The 25,345-nt window shown below is 32.9% G+C and overlaps 4 protein-coding genes across 4 annotated transcripts in view; 2 read left to right on the forward strand and 2 right to left on the reverse strand.

Annotated features, from left to right (window-relative positions):
- Positions 1-8,219: 8,219 nt before the first annotated feature.
- LOAG_04123 (hypothetical protein) lies at positions 8,220-11,616 on the forward strand (the record flags this gene model as incomplete). The annotated part of the gene is made up of 9 exons (XM_003139660.1): positions 8,220-8,430; positions 9,110-9,270; positions 9,357-9,575; positions 9,897-10,066; positions 10,208-10,373; positions 10,463-10,708; positions 10,851-10,981; positions 11,099-11,200; positions 11,394-11,616. The coding sequence occupies 9 exons, from the start codon at positions 8,220-8,222 to the stop codon at positions 11,614-11,616; spliced, it is 1,629 nt and encodes a 542-aa protein (XP_003139708.1).
- A 4,710-nt stretch (positions 11,617-16,326) lies between these two features.
- On the reverse strand, positions 16,327-17,611 carry LOAG_04124 (hypothetical protein; the record flags this gene model as incomplete). Its single annotated transcript, XM_003139661.1, has 3 exons — positions 16,327-16,509; positions 16,560-16,659; positions 17,547-17,611. The coding sequence occupies 3 exons, from the start codon at positions 17,609-17,611 to the stop codon at positions 16,327-16,329; spliced, it is 348 nt and encodes a 115-aa protein (XP_003139709.1).
- Positions 17,612-19,650: 2,039 nt separating this feature from the next.
- On the forward strand, positions 19,651-22,628 carry LOAG_04125 (hypothetical protein). The gene is made up of 9 exons (XM_020446513.1): positions 19,651-19,849; positions 20,144-20,377; positions 20,630-20,752; positions 20,875-21,093; positions 21,385-21,575; positions 21,688-21,762; positions 21,853-21,915; positions 22,336-22,443; positions 22,523-22,628. Exons 1-9 carry the CDS (start codon positions 19,790-19,792, stop codon positions 22,563-22,565), a joined length of 1,116 nt encoding a protein of 371 aa, XP_020303158.1. The 5' UTR covers positions 19,651-19,789; the 3' UTR covers positions 22,566-22,628.
- Positions 22,629-24,133: 1,505 nt separating this feature from the next.
- The window catches only part of LOAG_16995 (fem-3 mRNA-binding factor 2), a gene marked incomplete at both ends in the record, with an annotated part of 3,965 nt that continues 2,753 nt past the window's right edge, over positions 24,134-25,345 (reverse strand). Inside the window, 4 exons of the mRNA XM_020449652.1 lie at positions 24,134-24,220; positions 24,303-24,513; positions 24,618-24,746; positions 24,929-25,113. Of these exons, the coding sequence (XP_020306792.1) occupies positions 24,134-24,220; positions 24,303-24,513; positions 24,618-24,746; positions 24,929-25,113 (612 nt within the window). The remainder of the gene's footprint in view (positions 24,221-24,302; positions 24,514-24,617; positions 24,747-24,928; positions 25,114-25,345) is intronic.

Genomic DNA, 25,345 nt, shown 5'->3' on the forward strand with positions numbered 1-25,345 from the left:
CAGTTCATAATTAGAATAAAACAGCAGCAAATTGATTCGGTGATGGCATTCCCAACTGATCAAGGAGTTTTTTCGCGATTTCCAAGCACAAATCTTCAATCATTATCAATGTTTCATTGCAGATTTCTGCTGTAAAAGCCATGTTTATATTCGAATTTTCCTTTTGTATTCGACGGAAAATATCTTTAGCCATGTGCGATTTACATTCCTTCCATATATACCATACTCATTAACAGTAGCCAAGAAATACATCAAAACTCAGTAATTTGTTGCCAAAAGAAATCTCTGGAAGACACAAAATACAACATTCAATGGATTAAGGCAATGAGGAGAAATAAGCTACAGGGGATGGGGGTAGGGGGAAGTCACAAAGAAATTTCGGTGTTTTCGCACGTCTGTAGGATGAACCATGACAAGGCCAGTTAACCTTCATGATGACCGTGGTGGAGTTTACCAAAGCTCCTTCTCTATATATGAGTAAGGCATGTTTTTACCTGACACAGGTGTGACACATATGTATAATATAGGTATATAAGAACATGCGCGTATTGGAATGCAACGTTGTGTCAAAATTTCAAAGCATTTGGTAAAGAACTTTGGGAGATTTAAGACTTTAAACAAACGAATACCTACATTTTTATTTATATAAGTTTATATATATATCCAATATATTCATCATCATCATCAATATAGTATACTGATATACATAATATATACAACTGCTGATATGCTATAATATATACAACTATACTAATATACACTTACTAATATATAAAAAGCAAATGATTTCTGGAATGGATACTTGAAATTTCTCATCAGGAAATGTCATTTGACTATTGCGTAAATCATAACAAGCAAAAATTTGTTTGTCACTTTGCAGTTATTTTCGTATCGTGACGCTCGCTTTTCATGACAAAACTTATTACATAAAACTCACGAAAGTTGCTGGAGTTTGAAGCGTACCATCGTTAATTGCGAAATTATGATCGAAAAATGCTTGCTAATTTGTTCGCAAAAAGAAGTTTAAATTTACTTCAAAAAGGAAATTTAGTGGAAAAAACGTTGCAGCTTATGTGTCAATGAAGCTTGTTTGATTTAACATTTTCCATCAAAAAGCAAACTCATATATTCATCAGCAATCTAATGCAGTTTAAATTGACAGATAATTGCTACAGTAACACTATTATCATTATGGTGACATGCTACTAGTTTTTTTTTTTTTTTTTTTGGATATTTTGTGTTTAGGCATAGTTGAATATTGGTTAATGACAGTTTATTGATAGAGGAGAAGTATTATACGTTACAGAGAATTTCCACATAAGTTATTCCAGAGGTCATTCTACAATTGAGGAGTTTCTGCAATTCAATTGTATTTAATATTCTGTGGGAACTCTCTGTGACGTATAACACTTCTCCGTCTATCAGTTGTCATCAACCAATATTCGACCGTGCCTACACATAATATTTCCAAAACTTTCATGACGACAATGATTGCTGCAGCTGTTACTGTTATGGTAGTTTCCTGTCACCAACCATGATAGCTAAATTTTAGCAAAAATCACTATTTGAACTTAATGGTACATGAATAAAAGCTATTGCTTTGTCGCATAGATTACTGCAGGATTCGGATTTCACTATCCTTCTTTGAATATGATTATGATAATATTTTTAACCGTTTTGATATTGTATTTTAATATAGCTTAAGTAAATATGCTAATTAATAAAAGATGTGTTTTATCTAGTTGCGTAGAAAGATAACTACCTGATCATATACTAAAAGCTATTATACAAGGTGCAAAATTATGGTTTCATAAGATGAGAGATAAAAGAACAATTTACATAAGAGAGGAATAATTTGCAAATGTTTATTTTGTAAAGTTGATTTTTTTTTTTGCTTTTTTTTCTTTTCAATGAAGATTAAGGACGTTTTTTCCTTCCCTTTTTGTTAAACAGTTTAAAGACTAAAACATTGATTTTATAAGCTTCTTTTTCCAACAGTTTTTTTTTTTCTTCAACACTATTGATGCTTAAATCTGACGGCTAATTGGCTTGGAGGCTAAATCGTTGTTTACTTATTTTTTTAAAGAGTTTCATAATTTTCATTTTTTAATTTTTTGTTAGTCTAAGAGAAATATTCGACTTAAGTCATTTCAGAATTGAGAATTTCGGCTAATTCTTGACACAGCGACATCTACTGTTTTATTTTAATGAAATATGTTATGACGAGTCAATGTACATTGCTAGCATTTGTTTGTCAGAAACATTAAGCAAATTAACGTTAGGAAGATTCAAACTAACAACGCAGCTTTAGTGCCATGTTGCTCTGTCTGTTTGCTGCAACCTTTGCACTTTCAATGACGTAGCAATTCATCGATTTGTTTCAAGTATATAATTTTGATTTTTTGATTTATACTTATCCATGATATCAGGGGAATGTTCATAAATATAAAGAGGAACTCTATGGCATGATTCAGAGATTTTTCTAATCTAGAAATCCTAAAAAGTCATAGCTCGCTGAGCTTCAATTTTTGTAGACCCGGTTTTATTGTAGTTAGCGATTACAGTGCTTATTATCGTTTGTTATCTGTTTACAGAAGTGGAAAAAGGCGATGAAATGCATTATTTCATTTCAGCATGACAAAATTTGATTGATCGATTTGGTGCTTCATATTCGATTGGTCCGAAATTCACTTTCCACCGAGAGGTATTATTTTCCTTTTTGGCCGATACAGAATGTCCTCAACGCAGAAACATATCTGAAACGAATAACAGTATTAGTACGATCGAATTCTACTTTATTTAAACCTCACAAATTGGAGTATAAATATTGTTTGTGAAAGGTATGATCCGAATGGTCGACTGGTTGAAAACTATTCCGAATCGTTGACGATGCACATCAATATGAATTCATACCAAGTCATTTGGTTTTTTTACAGCATTTTCACTTCAAGTTTCCTTTTCATGAAAACTTGATATTGTGCTTCTTTTTGGATTTAAAAAATTATTAGGAACAGTTGAGTTCTGAATAAAGTCCTAACAAACTGGAACTGATAGAAGTGAAATACACTTCTGCTAATGAGCTTTCAATTCTAGTTGTGTAACTGTATGATGGCTTACATCTATCCATTACTTACAACCTTTTATCTGTTCTGTTATGGACTTTTGTATTTCAGCGCATTGATGTCACAGGATGAACCATCACAATATTTAACCTTAAATATATGAATGATTAAGGTTCTATTAGATTCATTTGGATCTCACTTTGTTTCGCCATTTTCTATTTTATAAAGATTTAATTTATGCTTGATTCAAAGTTGTTAGTAATAAAAATAATTAAATGATTTGAAATACACAATCGAGGTATATGATGTTCCATTAAGGAGCTTCTAATCTAATTCCTGGGAGGTAATGTACCTAATTATTTTAGTTGCTCTACAAAGTTGAAACTGATATTTCAGAAATAGATCAATGAATTCTTGGATTGAGATCCTAATGAATATGTTGTAATTAAATTCCGCATAGTGTTTTGTAGATCCCTTATCTTCATCTATAACAGGCACTGTATTTCGCCTTCTGTTTACTTGGGATTTAAAAAATTCTTAATTTTTTGCAACACATTTTGTTTGTAAATCAAAAAATCATGAACTTAGCGTGATAAGGAGACGTGAGGAAAGTGAGCGGTACATGAATGCTGTCGTAAAAAATAGACATTGGAACGATAAATCTGGTACGGAAGTTTTTTTCTTATATTCAGCACTTTACATTGTCCTTTGCCGTATGAACACATACCATTTTCCATAAATTCATCAACTTTACTCATCAATCCATGATCAAGCAAATTTTTTTAAAAATTTATGGTGTAACATACGAGGGACCCAAATTTAATGGAGAATTATTTCAGTGCTCGATGGACAGCATTGAAACAAACGATAACGATTTAGGAATTCTTTATAATTCAATCGCTTAGTCAAACTTTTATATGGTTATTTCTTCAAAACTACACTTTAATTCTGGACTTACAGCCAAGCAATATAGCCTTGCTTAATTACACTGCCGACAAAGCAGTTAATATGCATTCGTATACACCGAACGAGCCCTTTCATTTAGCGTTCATGACCATGAGGTTAATTCTCTTTTTATTTGCACAATTTTTCTTCTTGTTCCACTCTACCATTTACACGATAAATTTTAAACTGAATGAAGAGTTGACTTGTGGATTTGCCAAAAATTTAATTTCCTTCCTATTCTGTAGTATTTACATGCAAGTTGGCAAGACCCGTGGGTTATTTGTTGAAGGATCTCTATTCATCAGAAGGAAACCATTATATTGCGTAGCCAATCTCAATATTATACCAATAACTGTTTTAACACTGTTTTTTTTTTGAAATTTAATATTCGAAAGGATTAGGCCTTTTAAAATTGCGAATGTTTCAGTGGTGCGGTCACAGAAATGCCGAATATTTAAAAAAAGAAAAAAAATCATTCATGCCCTTTTCATTGATTCAATAGTTGGCTTCCAGCTATAACAGATGACGGAAGAAGGAAAAAAAAATGCTATTAATATCACTGCCCTATTGGCAATATACATATTAATATTAATGGTTTTCGATCAAATGCCAACTGTGCCTTTTATTGGTAATATTATTATAACATGACTGCTTTCATCTCCATACTTTTAAACAATGTCAGAATTGTAATATGCTATTAATCACCACTCAGTCAATATGGATTCCTTGTTTCTACTTTATTCTAACAGAATAACACAATTATAGCAAGAAACAAATTTCACGAACTATTTTGAGTGCACCATCCTAACAATCAGTTAATAAAATATATGTACTTTAGGATTTTTTAAATAAAGAGTGAACTTTAACCTACTTTTGTTGGAAATCCTCCTTAGTAATGTGACTATGTGATCATTTGAAAGTTAATTTAATTCGTTAGCCTATTTCCAGAACTTGGGGACATAATGCAGTCAACAACAAATTTTGCAATGGAAAAAGGATCTATAAAGTCCAATTAGCAGAAATTGCGAAAAATTAATATCAAAATGAAAAAAGAGCCGATTAAAAACATACAGGACTGGTGACAAGCATCAGAATATTGATAATTTCGAAAATTCTTTGTTGAGAGTAGAATAAATCAATATTAATAGGCCTGATGATATCAAAAACCAGTTCAAAAAGTGGAACTGTGCGAGGATTGGAAAGAGAGATTATCGCGATAAAATCAAATGATCATTGGGCAGGTCTTTTTTTTATGCACAGTCACGGCAAAAAGCGCAAAATTAGGCATAGAAGTGAGCACAAAAACATAGAAGATATTCCGGATACATCGCAAAATAAAGATAATTTATTTTCTGCAGTTATCGAAATACTTCCACTGTTGACACTGATACCAGACGACATATGAACTCTGAATTTGAGATTAATCTTTGCAGAATATCAAAGCGCGTCATTGTAGGGATTGGCTTGGATCAAAATTTTGAAGATAAGATGTATTTTATAATTACGAAACATGATGCAACGAAATTGTTTGGCCAGATCTCACTAAAATTGAAAATGGTTTAGACATATTTGAAATGCTTCTGATTTTGACAACTTCTAAATCCATCTTTTTAAAATTTATATGTATTATTTTCATCTGACAAAGATTTTTTCCATTATATCATTATTTTGCAAAATCTTGTTTTGTGCAAAATTTTATTTTGCACAAAAAAAAAAATTCAGATGTTTTACTCAACTTATCGCATTTACCAACGGATTATCTAAAATGACACTTGTACAGCATTGATTGAATTAGTTTAAAATTGAATTAGTTTTTTTCTATTTAATTTCTCTCTGACTAAAGATCCGGTAAGTAATCATGCTATTTAACATCTTCTGATTCAATATTTTTATACTATATCGACTTAATTGTTATTCATGCTTATTTTCAATTTAGGCAACTAATAAATGCCAATGTTTACTTAGTGAGGTATCTCGTTTGATTACTTGTTAATCATATCTCTTACTGTAATGGTGGAGGACTTGCGTGCATATCAAAATCTGACTGTCTAAAAACGTTTAACTATGAGAACTATCATTTAAAAAAGTGAAATTATATAAAATGAATAACAGAAAGAGAAATTCTGTGCACAAAAGAAAAAAACAAACAAAAAGACATGAAATCATTGTGAAAAACAAAAAGAGAGAAATTACAGTTGTGTAGTTTTAACATCATTAATTGCTCATTGTAAAAATTTGTCGCTCATGCCAAAAAGGATTTTGTATGTCGTCTGTTTGATAACCTAATATTAATTATCACATCTGTGAACATTGTTTGATACCAACTCATGGATATACCCTCCAACGATGGCATTTTCCTTTTCGTTACAAACTTGTTTATTTCTTTCATGTTACTACTATTAATGAATATCGATGTCTTTAGCTAAAAATTTTAATTTGTTACTAAACTTAATCTTTAAGCTTATTTCTACCAGACTATTGACTATTGTTAGTCTAGTTAGCAGTAGATGTCATAACAGTATGACTGCATGGAAAGTTTGACGATTTGGTACGCAAAGATGCTAAGGCAATGCTGAGAGATAAGTTTCAGTAAAAACTACCTTCCATTAATTTTTCTGGCATATTTACATGCGGATAAGGGATCAAATAGATAATATTTCACTTCGCTTTCTTGTGCAACTTATCAACCACTATGACTCATCAATATTATTCAAACAACTTTCTTTTTGTAAGGACAGAATTCGAAATGTATTAAAAAGTGTTATTATTTCAAAACTCTCAAATTTTATCACAGGACAAGTTTAATGAAATTATTTCTCACGAAATATCGAATATAATTATCAAAAATTTTGTTGTTCCTAGTGGATACCGTAAATACCGTGCTATTCTAAGAAGACTATGTTTCTATTTGTTATTGCATATCAGTTCAGCGCGAAAGTAATTTATATTTCGATTTGGCTTTGCTCGCTGTTTTTCTCAAGACCATTCATTCCATCCATAAATGGTTTATAGCCGGAAAGGCCGAAAGATAATTTGATAAAGCTATGGTAGTACATCATTCTAGTTTTGTCACTTATTAAAGAACAATGTAGTTTTTCCATAAATTAGTGGGTCATTAAATCATTTTCTCATTAATATTACTTGGCAGTTAATTCTTCTTTATATTCCACTTGGTTTGAACAGCAGAGGATAACTTTTCTTAGAATAGCTTATCCTACTTGGACAATGCAAGAGAAGAAAGTTTTGATGAAACGATTTTTATGAGAGGAACTAATCGCATAAAATTAATGGGAAATTTTGGATAAAAACAACAGCAGGATGAACCCTTTGCCTTATCAAATACCTTTCAGATTACACGGTTATACTTTCAGGAATAATTTCTATGTTATTTGTTATTGGAAATAATCCCTCAAAATTTCCCTTTTATTGGTCGAAAAATGTACTTCTACTCAACACCTTCATCCATTCATTTCTTCTGTATATTGATGTGGACAAATGAAGGAATTTTTCTTTGATGAAATCGAATGTGATAAATCAAAAAGTTTTTTGTTCTTTTTACTGTTTGTAGCAAAATATGTTGCTACATAGTACCTCATAAAATTAGTTTCAACAATTTCATGGTAATGCTTGAAGTAAGAATTGATTTATTTATCTTGGAACATGAGTGTCACTAGCTTTCCTATTGGATCCCATTGATTTAGCTGCAATGTAAACATTACTGCAAAAGCCATTTCTTTCCTAGAGTTCTTAAAAACGAAGAAAGTATTATATGCTCAGTCTTAAGAATAAAGCTCAGTTTAGCAACTCTGAACTCTCTTCTAAATCTTTCCACCATTCGTTTCACTTCAGCTTGACTTATAGGTCATATTCAAAAATGTTAATACAATTATTTAATTTTTACAAGTCACACAGAATTAGGGGACTGAATTAATAATACACGGAGAAATGTGTCTTCCGAAATCTACTCCGATATTATTTTAATGTTACACGTGAAGATTTATTTGTATGGAACAAATTTATTTCTGTAATCAAAATGTTTCGGCGTAAAATTGTCATCCAATTCCAGTTAGTAGCAGTGCAATCTTTCAGTTCTGCCTTTTCTCTCAACGATTCGCGTTTTACAACTTATCTTTCTTTGGCGTTCTACAACTTATCTTTGGCTTTTTTCATTAGAGATGAATTGGTTGCTGCGATTTGGATTGATATAATCATATGTTAATCAATGATCATACTCGAATATTGCTCCAACTGTTGTCATTGCTGTTTCCCATTTGTAGCAATCGTTGCAACTTTTATACTGCTGGAATACCACAGCGCGCCAACGAGCCTTGGTCAGTGATTTTATGCAAATTTGCTGATACGGCGAGATATGAGCCACAAACACGGGAATGGTACCAGAAATGGATGATTGGTTCTAGCTCAGGTTTTTATTTTTTAGCTTATTATTAGTGTAAAATTTAAGTCACTGATATCTGATTTCGAAAATTTTAAGATCTAATAACTGAGGCTAAATGGGTCTGAGAATTTTTCTTCACAGTATCTCACTCCCGTAAAAACATATTTCGGATAGCTACTTCTCAGAGTAACCTGTCAAGTGATCTCTCTATCCACTCAAGTCTTAATATTTTATCTTAGTACAATTGATCCATCTATCCCAAAAGTTCCACTATTTTATCTTATCCTTTGAAATTAGCATTAAATAGCTAAGATTTGAAGAATAGGAACATCTTGTCCAATAAAAATGCCGGATATGGAAGGGTTTCTCCTCAACTATTTCAAAAATCCCATGAATCTTCTACGCAACACTTTTCCGATGTGTACGTCCTGCCATTCCGGATACGGCCATGCATGATTTTAGACAAAAGACTACACTGATGACCGCCACTCTCTTGGATAAGTTAGCTAGTTGAACTGTTTACTTGATAGCCAAGCTTGACAATATTTTCTCAGCTCATTTGAAATTTCTTGAATATGACCATAAACTTTTGGCAAAAGATCGAAGAGAACTTCTAAACGTTTCAAATTTAATTTTCCAATTGAGTTTCTAAACATTTGTAAATTAAAACCTTCGTTGCTTGATATAACATTTTTCCTCTTTTCAGATTCGGTTGCACAGTATTTCATAAATGTATCGAATGGAATTTATACCATAACGGATACAAAAGTATTCGGCTGGATGACACTTCCGTGGACTGTAAAACAAGTGCGACTAATGACTTTAATGGATAAAACTCTTTGGAATAAGGAAAAGTCCAGCTCACCTGTACGTTCCAGTTCTGCAAGTTGGCTGAACAATATACGAGAAAGAGTTTAAACGATTGCCTGAGTAGTTTCAAGTTTCATTTTCAGTTTTTTGTTAAAGCCAAGCAACTATGCGTTAAATTGGCCACACGAAGAACTAAACTAAACAAGAAAAAAATAACAATACTGAACATGGAACATGGAGCAATGTATGGCAATGAAGATGGTGTTCTAATCACACCACGATTATCCTTCAATTCGGTCCTTACTCATGAAATGGTGCATAGTTTTCATATCGGGCACTCATACAGCGATCGCAAAATTGTTGTTAGTTTCTTTCTTTAATTAATCAGTTGTTTAGAGCATTGTGATAGCCTCTGTTGGCTTATATAATATCGAAGAATTTATGATGAAATTTAAAATGTATTCCATTGTTAACAATTACTAACTACATTGGTCATTTAAATCCAGTCATCAATCATTCAAGCAATCAATAAATCTGTTCTGTCTACCTTCTGTTCATCTTTGTGATAATATCATAACTCTTTAACCGAAAGCACGAAAAAAAGACTTTTCACAAACCACATGTTGACAAAAAAATTGTAAAATTGCTATTCTTGAATTCAAAATGATGCATCAGTTGCTCAGATTTTTCCGTTCGCACACATGGGTGAATATGATGATCACTATGATTTGATGAGTACAGCAAATGCTTGGATGTACATGTCGCGATATGGCCTTAGTGGACCAGGCTTAAATGGACCACACCTTGACTATCTCGGTTGGCTGCCCAGTAATCGGATTCTTTATTTCGGAAGGTTTTCGTTTCTTTTCAAATATTTTAAGGAAGTAATATAGATGTATGCTTAATGTGTCAATATCTGATCATCGATTACCTATCAGAATTGTCTGCTGAATGAAATACTTTAATGAAAGCGCGTTAACAGATAATGCTGTAGAGATGGCAGAAGCAGCTCAACTATACGACTGTCCTCATTAAGTGTCCCTCATGCACGGTCGAACGATTGGCTTCTGGTAATGGTGCCATTTGATAAAAACGATCCTGCTAATGTCTTCACCTTGGAATTTCGAACACCAGTCAATTATGATTCTGGTATCAGACAGGTTCAAGTTAAAATATGAAATATTAGGAAAGTCTTTTTTTTTTTGCAATTACCAGCAACATCCTGTAATTGACTTATTGGCTTTTGCAGGAAGCGGTTGTAATACACAAAATTAATCGAAAAGGAACAAATTACTATTCAACCATAGTTACACATAGCAAAGATTATGATGAGATGATGGCTGGCACCGAATGGGTACATTTTCTTGAACAATACAGTCCTAAAACTTATCCAGTCATTAAAATACGTGTTGAGAGGATTGATAGACAACGACAAATAGCCGTTCTACAAATCAACTCGACATTCAATCCAGTAAAAAATTGTTTTTCGAACGAAGTATTTTTATTGGTAATATTTGGAAGAATGTACAGGGATACTTTTTTCGTTGATTAGTAATTACTATCATGAAAAAAATTGAAAAAAGATTATTTTTCATGTCCAAATCGACGATAATTATACCATTTCAAAAGTATTTCAGATATTGCATAGAAGTACGGAAATACAAAAGCATTTAATAAGCAGCATAGGTGAAATGAGTTACAGTCATACTCCGAACGAAACATATACTGAAGAAGAATCTGCTAAGATTTTACGACATGAACAAAATGGGTATGCGTTAAACGATTTTTAACGGTCTGATCTCATTTCATTATTAATTTACAAAGAATAGTGTAGTAAAGAATGCGGGATGGATTGAAGAATTGACATGAAAACTAGTTTTTTCAGATTTTTCAAAAATTTGGTGACTTTTGGCATGAATGCTTGTCTTGATGGATACGTCTGGAGAATGATTGATCCTTATGACTATGTTTGTGTTACAAAAAATAGGTTATTTTATTCCATCTATTTCAAAACCATTGTCATATCGACACATTTTTAACTTTATGGATTACGCGAAGTAGAAACCGAAATGGAGAAAAATTCCATGCAACAGTAATTCCATAGTTCGTTCTTAATTAAATTTAATGTTGCTTGCAGCTAATGAGGACTCCAGTCAACTCTTTCCTCTATAAGTTTGCAGGCAACAACAAATTCAAAAACAGAGAAAAATCAGAAATCGTCGTGGTATCTGTCGTGAACCATTAATGTTACGAAAAGCTTTCCCCAATGATATTGCATGTGTAACACAAGAAGAATTCATGATTACGCAGAAGGAAAATGCAGAATCGCATAAAAATATGAAGTACCATTCATTTTTCAATGGAGAAGAACCGCTGTACCTTAATCCGGATGGTTGCTGTTGAGCGCTTTGGAAATTATAATTGCTATATTTACTTTGGTAAAGTAATTAGTGATTTGATTAGCACAATTTGTCCATTATTTCATTTATAGCAATTCGCGTTTTCTTATATTGCTCTTGATACTTACAGCGAAAGTGTCAAATATTTAAATTGAAATGAAATTATCGGTGGAAAAGTATCTTTAACACGAAAATCATCTTTGTTCCTCAGTTTCAAAAAATATTTGGTTCGATTATGTGTTGTTTACAAATTGACTTTGTTTAATCTGTCTATCAGACGGACGGATTACAAACTGATAGCAAAAGCCAAGTCTCATGTGAAATTAAATTTCATTAAATGTGAAATCACGATACCCACAGTACGGGAATCCAATAATTGCAGTATTTGAATAATCTCATTTCCTTTTCTAATTTCATCAGTGAATGTTGCTAAGCATTTCCGGGGTTTGAAATGACGTAAAAGTCAGCGGAAAAACACATTCAGTCAATCAGTTTGATGAGAACATATCCCGTATATTCTCCAAATTTCTTCGAACACTTTCATTTCGGTTATGAGATTTTCATTTTGATCTCTCGGCAAATTTCCCATTATAAGTACTTTTGCCTAGATTAATTCAGTTATACTTCGTCCATTCATTTATTTTTTTCAATTTTTTCGGGAATTTTCCTAGTATTCATTTTTGTTCGATTCTAAAATGAGCCATATCATTTCGCAAACAGTTTGCTCCATTACAGCGTCCTTAGCAGCAGTTCAGAGAAATTTGTTGTCAAAAAAAAAAAAAAAAATTAACAAACAATGAAGCATTCCATGAATTGGTCTTTATGAAATTGTTGAAGATGAATGAATATACGAGATTCATTTTACTCTTTGTGACAAAATGACTCACCTTTTCAGAAATAAGTGGTTCGTTATGTGGCATTCATTTGGACCTTATTATATGAGGAAAGGTCACGACATTTACGGTATATGAAGTAATAATTGTTATTCTTTATCTTTTAATCTGTTCTATCTTTTGCAAATCAAACTGTCTGAAGTTTAGCCCACTCATCACTTCTGCATTGTTCCGCTTCTGTACTTCATTTTTCCTATTTCAAAGCACTTCCCAAATCTTTACACTTTGCTTGCAATTACATAAGCGCCACAATTGATTCCATCTGTCACTTTATTTAGGCTTTTTTGCAGATTTGTACTGAATTTCTATATTCCTTTCAAATCCAGTTATCTTTCATGCTGTGATGAGATGTACAAATATTGACTTGCCACTCTTTATGGCATATATCAGACCTGACTTGAATTTGCCATCTCATCATCCTTTAAACCTTAAGAGAATGTCAGTTTCGTACAAGAATTAAGATGTGTGTTTTAAATGAACAGAATTTTTAATGTAAAATGGCAAAAAATCTGCTTGGTGCCAAATTTATCCTTTCTCATTTAACGCCGTCTTGAGAAATTCTTGACTATCACATGAATTTTATAGAAGATTTCAAAGATTTAAACTTCTGAAATGCTTTTGCCATTCTTCCAGCTTTCATTTTCTTTTCATCTATTATAATAAATTTAAATTTCTTCTTAAGTTAATGTATTATATAATAATGTCATGTCCTTAATTACGGAAATGTTTCATACTCTTACAGAGCACTAAAAATTTAGCAGAAAAAAGGAGGCTGTTTTTTGTTGAGAATTGTGATTAAGCAAATGTCACCGTAAGCGACCGAGAATAGTGATTTATAAATTATTCAAGATTTTCAAAAATTGAACAGGCAACAACTTTCATTAAATCATTAATTTAAGAAGTAACTTTCATTGAACACCATTTTCTTGTGGGAAAAAAATCAGCTTTCGTGAAGTAAATATTTGCGAGCATAACTTTTCAGAACCGCCTAGCTGTTCCAATTTGTATTCAACTTTTCATGCTTCAACTGGGAAATTCTAATCAGTGACTTTTTATGGGCGAATTTCCCTGTTCAATTGACCGATATTATTTGTCGTGCACTCTTGAACTATAAAGGATATAATATTTAGACGGAAGTAGTCGAAAGTTAGCAATTTATTGTTATGCAGAATGTGTTATCAGTTGATTAACAAAGGATTCATGCAACAAATATTTTCCCAAAAGTTCTTCCTTAGATGATGACATGTGGACCTTGTCAAAGGCTTTCCCGCTTTTGTGATGTTCTTTGATTTTTGCACCTTAAAACGAATTGATTATATTGTTGTAAAATTGCATAGGCTATCATTTGAAATAAAATTTCCGATTTTCTTGATCACTCATAGAATTTGATCTGCAAAACTTCTTCCTTAAAAAATACTGTAGGAAAGGAAAATGAGCTGTTACTTGCACTGGCATCCAAGTGACTAAAGCAACAATCAAACTTAGAGCTAATTAATTAGATTATGAATCTAAATATATATTAGTATGATAAGTTAAAAAATTGCAGGAACATCTGAAGGCTCGTAGAAATATTATGCTATGCAGAAGCGAGGGGAATATTAAATCTGCCTAACAAAAAGAAATTTTGAGGTTTAAATTGCAGAGAATATCCAGCCCGAATTATATTAGAAGTTTAGCTTTCCTCAAACTCTAGCAATTTTACCTCGAAACATTAATTGAAAACTGAAATTCGTTTTAAAAAATAATGAATCGAAATGAAGGTAGATCGGTGAAATCTCTTTTCCTCATTTTTCTCATAGGAAATAGCCAACAGATCCTAATGCCACATTAAACAGTGAGACGACGAATGATTCTTTGATCATCTCTCCACCATCTTCCGCGGAGTTATGACCTTCACAGTACCATTGATGTGGGGACGTTGTTGAACGTACTGCTCCGAATATTTCAACAACTCTTTTTTGTGTCAAAAACTTTTCTACAAAATTGTGAAATCATAGATTTTTTAAGATTCTTAATAGTTATTAAATTAAATTGTGAGTGCAAGCAGTTTTCCAATCACGATTATTCAAATTTGCAAATATTGCAATTCAGTGCAACATGCAACAGTGCAAAATAAACTATTCATTTTAATTTTAAAAGAGCTCCTTCACGTAACATATTTAAATAATTTGAAATTATCAGTAAATTATTTGTTATTGATTAGATGTGTTTTTGAATTCAAAAAGTAGAGATCTTCAGAATGGGCTTCTAAAGAGAAAAAGAATTGATTCCCAAAGATTGAATAGAATTTAAATTGGTATTTCATTAAAATTCATTGTGCAGAAATCTATTTCCTTAAATTCTAACTTCTTTTTCGGGATTTTTTGGATTTTTTTAAGCCCAACCTGTCTCGAAAAAGCTCAATGACAAATTTTTACAATTTATGACCAGATTTGAAAAAGTGTTCTTTTGCCTTGTAAACGGCTCATCTTTGTTACTGTCGTTAAAAATTTTTAAATAAAGCCGTATGCACTGAAAGACCGCAACAGAGTGGGAATCTTCCCAAATGAGGCAAAATTTTTGTCACAAACGAAAGTCGCATAAAATAACGATCGATTTTTGTGGCGCGTCTTTCTTCCTCTCCTTCACAACCTCCTGTCCTGCTTTTTTTTTTTAAATCGCATTATGTATGAGGCAATGTGATTAGATGAAAACGGCAATCCTTCCGAATAAATTATATGATACAAAATTGGTAATCATGGAATGAATGTACCTGAGAGAGACAGGTGCTCAGTTGGGAGGGTACATTTGAGGAGATCTATTATTCCTGAAACTTGATGATTGGAATAGAATGGGACATCGCAGGTTAAGGATATTTTTTTTCATCAAATTTTCTTCTTGTCAAAATAAAAAAGTAATTATTGAAGTCCGAAACTGATAATTTAGAATTTTCCTAATCCAAACAGTATGTGAAGTTTTCGCTCTCTCTGAATTATTTGATTATTAGCAAAACTCTATATTTTTTTTTGGTTGAAGAATTTCCGGTCTTTTAATCTTTCTAAATCTTCGAAAATATTATCTGGGTACAAAATTTTAGAAATGAAATTCGAATCGGATTTCGTTTTTTTAGCAAGAATATTCAGACATTAACTGAGTTCTTGTTAACTACTCTTTGCTTATGATCCATTTCAGAATGATAGGTTAGGAAACCGTCTATCCATACTAATTTGAAATTTTACTAGAAGTTAAAATGGAAACAGCTCCTGGAAACGGTTTATTAGCAAATGATATCTAAAAATTGCTGCCTTCCAGAAATTCACAGACTTTTCAGTAATTTTAGACGTCACTGTTTGAAACCTTACTTATAATTTGAAATCTTACTAGTATACTTTATAATTGAAGCCGCCCATAACTGGTTGGGTGACATGAGATTTTTGAAACTGTGATTTAATGCAATTGAAAAGTGTGAAAGTCAAGTGGCACTTCGTTCCTGCACCGTTGATCTCAACAATTTATCGAGGAGAGAGCATTTTAGATGCTTTCTGTACTTTTTGCATTCATAATTTTCTCTCTTAAAACTTGTATCTTTTCAAGCATGAACTTTATCGCAGTTTTCCAAAATATGTGGCAAAATTGATGGCATCAAAACGATTAAAATTCCATTAAATTCCATCAGTTTTCTAAAAAATTTTTTTCTGCTATGATTGCTTCCAGTTTTATTTTCAAAATGTTGAGTAAAGCTGCACTACATTATGAATACTCAGTATGAATATTTTGCAAAGATTGATTTTCAGAATTTGAATCATCGATCATCGATTTTTCAAATTTAATTATCTTCAAATTTAATGATTGATGTTTCTTAACACGGCAATATGAGAGGGAACTGGATGGCAACAGCAATCACTCGTCACCGGAATGGTTGCTGCTCCTGTTTCCTCTTTGTTTTCCGATCGACCAAACCAACTATTGCGCCATGTGTCACACAGATCCTGACCAAACCTATCATCGTCATCTCGAAGTTCGCCCTACTGAAATATTTCTTTTCAATTCTAAAAATTTCTACTTTTGAATATACCACAAGTAGTGTTGTGCTTCCTATCTTGACATGGACCTGCCATGGGTTCAAGGGTGAAGTACCATAAGGCCTTCTTGATTCATCACTTTCCAAGAATATTCTAAAAGTTCATTTCCATTTACAAGATTGTTATAGTGTTTCCTCTGTTTGGCTTATGTTTACCACATTCTTTTAATTTTATTTCAGCTTAGTTCCGATCTTAATAACGCATTTTTCATGTCTTGCTGAAAATTTTCGCGGTAATGTGATTGAAGGATGACAAGGAAATTGCTTTTTTTTAAAAATGAAAATTAGATAAGTCTGGAAGAAAAACCGCATGCTGAAAAGTAATATTTGGCCAATTACCTCCCAAAGAAACTTTTTCTAATTCCTTTTGAGAGAAATAAACGATGTAAATTTCTTTTTTCCCTTATAACAAGTACCAATAGCAACTCTACCACTTTTCATGTTCTATCCTGTCCTGAAGGCTATCAAGCTTGTCCGATCAATCGCATCAAGTGATATTAACAGCATGTATTGTTGCTGGAACATCTCTCTGACATACTTAGCTTCATATCGCTGTTACTGAGACGTACCCTTTTCGTTCGCTAAAACTTTATCTGCCTCACAATCTGAATGGACTTTACGTTTGATCATTGGATTTCACTGGCAACAAAAATTGAAATCGATTCGTTCGCTCTGTATTACGGCAGTTTGGTCAGTAGAATGGTTCTATTGTTATGGATGGGGTCGTTCGCATTTCTAGCGTTGTCAGCGTAGTAGGTTATCGGATGTGTTGTCAAGGTGCGGACTTCACTGTCGCCCTTTTCTAACCTGGAAATAGCCGTACCAAGGACAGAGCGTTATTGATTGGTATTATCACGGTTGCCGTTTGAGGAGAGGAATGGCATTAACTTTGTTTTGCTTGCTATGGGAAGTCGTCGGGACCTCTGTTAATGACAGCAGTAAACGACAATTTGTTGTTGGCGTTGTTTGTATCTTCCCTACTCTGCACGGTAACCCTTTGCGTTATGTCCTCGAAATTCTTGAAGAGATCTGAAAAATATGCTCATCGATGCGTATTGTATACTCTAAAGGCAGATATTACCTGTGAGTGGTGATAACTATACATTTATAAAGAGTTACTACTATTTGCCTGATATAATTTACCACTAATTGACTATTCTGAATAGTTCCTTCATTAAAATCAAATTCGCGTTTTAATGCAATTTAAATTACGGCCGTTGTTTGCAGTATTTTGTTTTTTTCAAAAACTTTACTTTCTCGCGATAGTCGTCCCTCTTTAAAACGTTTGTCAACTATATATTCACGAGTTATTAAGAAATCCTTTGTGACAACTTTAGTGTTAATTTCGAATTTAAATCCAAACTCGAAGTGAACTGAACTTTATTTATGTGATATTTCTCTGTAGAGTTATCCGTATCTCATCCAATACGTTTTTCACGTTTACTTATTGCAGTAACTCAATACTGTACTTTATAAATCATCATAATCAACATATCCTTAGAGTGCATTAGAATATTATTACTTAGCGGACTCTAAACTTTATTGGTAGGAACTTGATTTCTCGATCCCTTCGAAACAGTAGATAGTTTTCTTTTCATTGGAGCTTAGACTACAATGTTTCTTGCAAGCATCTGTATTTAATTTTCATTGAAATTTTAATTAAGGACTTTGCAGTCATTTTTTTTTTCAAATCCTTATCCTCTTCTAAAAATAGAATTCATACAGACAAGCTATTATGAGGTTGACAAAAATATAATTAACTTTTTTGTTTCTTTATTTTTCCAGCTTCAACATTTCCGAGCCATATGATATTAGTATTTCGGGCATTTTAACTTTTTCAGATTTTTAGTGTTTGAAATCGATTCCCAAAAAAAGCTGCAGTATTCAACAGTTTTACTGCAAATAAATCGTAAATTGAGAATAAAATTTGATGACCTTTACTGATTATCTATTGGAGTGCTCATTTCCAACCATCACGATCATATCGGTGACACTGTCATCATTCTCGCATTCAATTGACGCTCTTCTTCATTTCTTATATACCAGGTATGGATGACGCTATTGTACAAGCTCTTGAAATTTAATCGTTTGATGACTGGTCATTATCATTGCAGCATTGCTTATATGGCCAAAGCCTTCTCTGCATTATGTTCTTTTTTTGTAATTTCATTTTTCATTTCAAATTTTCCAGCAAAGTAAAGTCATCCAAGCATGTGTGGGGTTGAATGGATATTCCCTTTGGTTGCAAGAAGGGGCCTTCAACATAATTCCATTTTTAACCATTTCAATTATTTGGCGAAGTTTTTACGTTTTCGAAATTATTATAATTAATCTCTTCCATCACTTCTCATTTACGACAAAACTAAGGAAGTTTTCAGAAGTGTTTGAACTGAATGAATATGCTGCAGTAAGGTTAATATTTCAAAGAACTATTCACGGTCACTCCCTTAAATTTCACTAATCTATTTTGGAACAAGAGGTAAGAGGAAATATTTGTTGGAAATTATAAATTGTTACTGTAAAATTTGGGCGACGAAACAAGTTTCTTTTCTGGTACCTTCTCTTCTTGTTTTTTTTTTTACATTTCTTGAGAGATTTCACATTTTCAAAAAATTATTCGGTGATTGTAGAAAGAAAATCAAACGTACCTTTTTTTCACTTTATGTTTGATGTCTTACATTTAAAACAGCATATTTTCTTCCTTAACATTAAATTTTCTATCATTTGCAGTTAGCAAAAGCAAAAAGTTGATCTTGGATTACTAACTGATCTGTTCTTGTTGACTTTTCGTTCTTCCTGTTCCTCCATTTCCAAAAATTAATCCTCCTCCTCTTTTGTTTTGTTGAAGCAATGATCTAGTAGACAAGAATGTGTCTTGATCGCATTACATGCCGTTACCAGTTTCGAAATCCATTCACATTTTTGCTATTCTTTAAATATTAATTAGCTTACTGACAACTTTTTAAAGCACTGAATGTATTCCAACATCATTTACCGCCAGTTCAAGATTCAAGATAAATGTGGCGATTAAGAATTGTGCATTTTCGCATGCTTATATATCCTTTAACGTTAAATTTTTGGTGCTGCAAGCGTTTGATCCATTCAACGACGCGATTTCTAAATTCGTGAAAATAGGTTGCATAAATGAAATTGAAAGCGATATGATGGTATAAGTCATTTTTATTGCTCCTGTAGAATACAAGACGAAGGAGAGACAGTAATACATGGGGATGACAATCAACTTTGTACCTACTTCACTGATGCCGCAATCCAGCAGACAGCAGGTACAAATTTCTGAGTTCCAGAAAATTAAATTTCTGAGAATTCCAGAAAATTAAATATTTTATTAGAAAGAAGTGGTGCACAAAAAAAAAATGTATCACTTCAGGTTAATATTTGCTTGTTCAAATATTTATTGACAAGCTTGATTACATACATTAAACTCGTTCGATCTATTCGTTTCCTAAGCTTGCTGTAAATAATAATAATACATGGGAATATCTCTTTAGTAAGATCAGGACTGCTGACCTTAACTGATTTCAATTTCAATTTCTTGTCAATGAGATTTGAAACTGCAGTCAGGTGAATGGCGGCAATCATTGGCGGCTTTATTGTGCATGCTGTTGTGTTTCGTTGTATTGCTTTCTGTGTGTTGTATTGGAATATATCTGATCAAAGATAAACCTGTTTACGAGGAATTGGTTGATTACTTGGACAAATCGATTGCAATCAGTAAAATTAATTACAACCAACAACTTGGATTTTTTGAGCTTGAAGAAAATGAACTGCAAACACTGGAACAACATCGAATGGTTTATGCTTATTTCGATTCAAGAATACCTATTTCATGGGAAAGATTTCATAGATTAATTAAGCACTGTCGCTGCTATCAACAATTATATGAGACATAATTAAGAACTGATTAAACAGATGTGCTTATAAATTAAATAATTTTTATGGCTTGAAATTAGAAAAGTCTCAACTTCTGTTGATAGAAGTAACGTTCATGCAAGGTAAGCATCTTAATTTCAAAAAATTTGCTTCTATCACTTTTCTTTTTCCAGTACAAGACTTTGTTATGGTCATTTTTATTTGCCGATTTGGGATGCTACTTTTTCTTGACCATTTGTATCCTGATATACCTGACTACAGATACAAATAGAGGCAAAGCACATGTTGTTTTCTGGGTAAGTTACTTTGCATATAATACTTGATATTCGATATAGTATACTGGTGTATTGGTATTTCAAAAAAAAAGTCTCAATTAAGAAGTTAGCTGAAATAAAATCAAAAATTATCAAGTTTTCAGTTATTTTTTGTGTTAGCAATATTGTACTGTGTAACGGAGGTGCACGTATTAGCATTCATGATTTTCCCATACGCATCACTGCTGCCAAGTGTCACCGAAAATTTGCTGAATCATGCCATACCGTACAACCCTGGTGGACTGGTGCAAATGGAACAAAGGCTGGGATGTATTTTTGATTTAAATCTTTACGCCGCTCAAAAGAGGAAGCAGAATCCATCGGTAAGCATCCACATAATCTACCTGACAATTTTTCGTCACAAAATGAGTCGTTCGATTTTAAAAACACTTATTAGTATTACCTGACAATGGTAGCACCAGATTCGAGTAACGAGAAGGAATGATACAAAATTTTGTTAATGCAAACCAAATATCCTATTGCGTAACGACTCAGATGGAAGAGCTTAGGCCGGAAGTTGCTGCTAAGAATTTCTCAACTGAAGATAAGACGTTTGTAAATAAAATATTAATATTCAAATTCATTGTGAATAAAGGGTCAGCCTGGCATTTCAGAATACTTGTGATCCATACATTTCGTCAGCTTTCATAGGAAAAGGTACACTTTGGACACTTTTGGCTTTACGTTTGATCCCAGTGGTCATATTTGTAGTACTGATTAGCAGAAAGGTGACATTGAGTGAGACAGTGGCATCAGTAGCAGAACGACTCCGAGCATCAATAAGATCTGACGATATAAGAAGCAAGTTAGTTCTTCATTTTCTTTTCATCATTCCGTATACTATAACACGAATCCGTCTATATGTGACATCATTCATGTTGTCTGTCATGCAAATGAAATAAAAATTTGCATTTCAGGAAAGTAAATTATAAACAAGATTTTTCGAATGGTAAAACGACAGTAATTGGTGTCCCATCAACAACAAGCACTCGGTGAGTTCAGAATTCCTTTTTCTCTCTGACCTTCTGAATGAACCTGAGTTTGCATAAAAATTTCACGTTCAAACCGTTAGATGGTTTTAGGCCTAACGTTGCATTACCACAACCAGCCCTATTATTACCTGCCGATAGCGATCACAGCACAAGGTATTACTATAAAGCATATGCCGCATGATGCTAGCTTATCAGACCTGACGATGCATCGCCACAGGCGTTTCACGATCGCCCGTGCAAAACAATACCTTACATGTCTAGAAAGCCTCTTCTCGTAGCTCAGTTTCATTTAAATTGTAATTAATCATCTTTGCATGCGTGTCATTAATATGCATTCTATTGGCATGCTTTAGAGATGTACGCTTTACACTTATATTTCTGCTTTTGTCATCTCATTTGATGAGGCTTGTTATTTTATATTGTGTGTGCAAGCTTATTTCTTGCGTAATCTCACACGACTTTATGAATAACACTTTTTATCATAGCTATAATAATAACATGTCAATGAAAAATGATACTTTTTGACAAACATGACAAAATGGAAAATGACACAAATGACATTTTTTATTACAGCTATAACAATGCCGCATTCTTTGCAACGTCGGGCGCACCTGGCCTAAGTGGCTTAAGTAGCTCAAGAAGTAGCGAAATATCAAGGAGTGATGCTATCGATTTGTACAGGTTAAATGTTGGACTTGAGCTTAAGAATCTCTGTAAGATCATTTCTAATTGTTTCTTCAATAATCAAATATAATTTCAGGCCACCGGTGCAAACAAGTAGTAGTATAATGTCAGAAGTTTAACTCTAAGCATCGAGAATCCCCAAAATGAAATTGTTAATGTCAAGGGACACATGAGATAACAACACATTTGTGTACTTTCCCTTGGCAAATATATCACAGTACCAATTCTACAAAAATCATTACTTGATGCCAACAGTAAAATGTACTGCTTGGATAGCAGTTTAGAAGACATCATCTTGAAGTTATTGGCTGCCGTCGATTAACTCTTCTCACATATTTCATCTATTCAATCAAGTATTTAAATTCATAAATCCGCCAATATTTACGCAATTTTTGTGCTCGCTTTGAAAGGTATAAGAATTTGAAGGCAAGCTTTCGGAAAGTTTCTGTTTACAAAGTTTAAAAGTCTGTAAGTCTTTCATGTATTAATTACCCATTAGACAATTTGTCAAGAAATGTGGCCTCCTCTTTGTTTCATTTATACCTTCGTGAACTGTTTTTACTTCGTGAGAATAATTTCGATCCAAATGCGTTAGAAGCTGTTGGTGTTGATTCAAATGAAGGTCATGGTTGTCAAGGCATTTTTAAACCTTTGTTTTATTGATGTTGAATATTTTGAAACGCCATCTCGACACCATCATCACTTTTTCATTTTTTCATTAAATGCCTTCAAAATATCCCATATTTTACCCCATTCGTGCTTTTTCTTATGAAATATCAATTTTTCTGAAATCACTGCTTACAAAAGCTTGAAAATAACTAATTTTTAACACTGAAAGAACGTGAACACATTTCCTTCGCATCCCAAATCGCAAACACTGATTAGTTTCATGCCCTAAACTCTTTGTTCTGTAACCGTTCCGTAGCATTAATCATTCTTTGCGGGACCAAATTCAGGAATTGAATGTCAATCCGCCATAAAGGAACGTGCTTTCCACGAGTAGCCTAACTGTAAGTCTACTTTCTTAGTTCTGAAAAGGATTTTGGATTTCCTTAATCTGTTCAATTCCTAATGATTCAGACTGTTCTAACCTATTATCATGCTCATGCCGTTTCTGTTTCACGCGATACTGGTTCATCGAGATACTCATCTTTCGATTCAGGTGAATATTCTGAATGCGAAACTGATGAGCGTTAGATCGCACCATTCATATTTACTCTTTCATTTTCTGACATTATATACAAGAAAAAGAGCGATAACAACCATTTAAACACAACATTATACACAGGAAGTTTTCAATTTTGATAAAAGTTCCAGGAATTATTTCGTAAATTCAGTGTTGATTTAATGATTTTCATTCAAACATTCTCAAAATTACCACTAGAAGAAATAAGGATGTGGATGTGGTAACAACTGGTCGGTAAATGCCTCGACAATAAGAGGAGAAATATGGTGTAACCGAAATATTTTGCTGATAGACCAAAAATCAAAGTTTCTGATAAAAAGTAGTCCTTCGAACAAACTGTAAATACTGCACCTAATTTACACGTATGGTGAAGATATAGCACAGGAACTGAATATGTACAGAAATCATTACAAGATAATTATCAAAGAAAGAGAAAACTCTTCTAGGGAAAGAAGCTAAAATATTCACAGAATAGTCATACCACCATTTGCAGTAGTTTTTTCAGCGAAATTTTTTTGGAACAACCAAAGACCTGAGGGCGGGATCGAAATTTTCATCTTGAATCATGTTTTTATCGTTCGAGACTGCCTGCAGTTTAATAAAAAACGGTCAAAATTTTAAACAAAAATTTTGAAATGTACAAAAAAATTTGAATGCATGGAAAAATTACCGCGCTCAGCTTCTCCAAAATCTTTTTTCCCGACGAATACCTTATAAGTTTGTGCTGACTTTTAATAATTCGTTCCGCTAGTCGCTTAAACCAGGAATCATTACCCACACGTTTTTTCTCTTTCGCTTCAACAGCTATGTCGAGCATTGTCTGTATGACATAATTGCCAAATTGATCAAAAAGCAGAACATCCAGAGCATCATGTCCTTTTCTGGAAAATCTGGAAGTAGTTGAAAATGATCATTCCAAATTCTTTCAACGACACCTATGAATTTACAAAACTCTTCACAGTATTCGTAATGGTCAAAAAAGTACGTGTCACATTCATAGCCATCAAAAATTTCGTTCATCATTGCATGAAGAAGCTTGGGTGGAGCGTGCTTTAACGCTTTTTCAACAACGTGTGAAGCATACTTTTCCTGCGACATTGATAGTAAATTGCTCCTGAAAATAACTTATTAAATCGTCGAATTTAAATACACAGTAAGAGTAAAAACTACTAATCCTTAGCCATTCAGAAAGAATTCATGAAGAAATTCAATATGGCGAACAGAAAAAACAATAAGTCCTTGAAATCCGGTTTTGAAGTGCATAAAACCACTGCAACTCGGATATCAGTAACTTACAGAAGTTCGCGTATTATCGTATTGCGATGTTTTTCTAATGTGTTCGACGTTATAATATGCTGAATGACGTAATTCGCATACGGATGAGTTGAATAAGACCAGCAATCCTTTAAGAGCAAAGAAACAAGCTGCTCGAGAAGCAAAGTAGCGGGTTTGGAGTTTTTCGCAACTTCCTCTTCCAGCTTCTGCAAAATCGGCGTATAATATATAAGAAGTTTTGATATCACCCACAATGCTTTGTCTAATATTTCTGAATGATTTTCTTTTTGACATTAAATGTTCATTGCCTTGCGTCAGCCCATTAACTAATTTCACCAGCCATGATTAATTAATATATATCCATGATTTATATATACATATATATATATATATATATATATATATATATATATATATATATATATATATATATATATA

Source organism: Loa loa (assembly GCF_000183805.2).
Source record: "Loa loa unplaced genomic scaffold supercont3.33, whole genome shotgun sequence".
NCBI classification, from domain to species: domain Eukaryota; kingdom Metazoa; phylum Nematoda; class Chromadorea; order Rhabditida; family Onchocercidae; genus Loa; species Loa loa.

Coding starts and splice junctions, on each gene's coding strand:
- LOAG_04125 (XM_020446513.1), top strand. CDS start 19,790: ATGGGGATGACAATCAACTTTGTACCTACTTCACTGATGCCGCAATCC. Junction 20,753..20,874: donor AAGCACATGTTGTTTTCTGG/GTAAGTTACTTT, acceptor TCAAGTTTTCAG/TTATTTTTTGTGTTAGCAAT. Junction 21,763..21,852: donor CCATCAACAACAAGCACTCG/GTGAGTTCAGAA, acceptor AGATGGTTTTAG/GCCTAACGTTGCATTACCAC.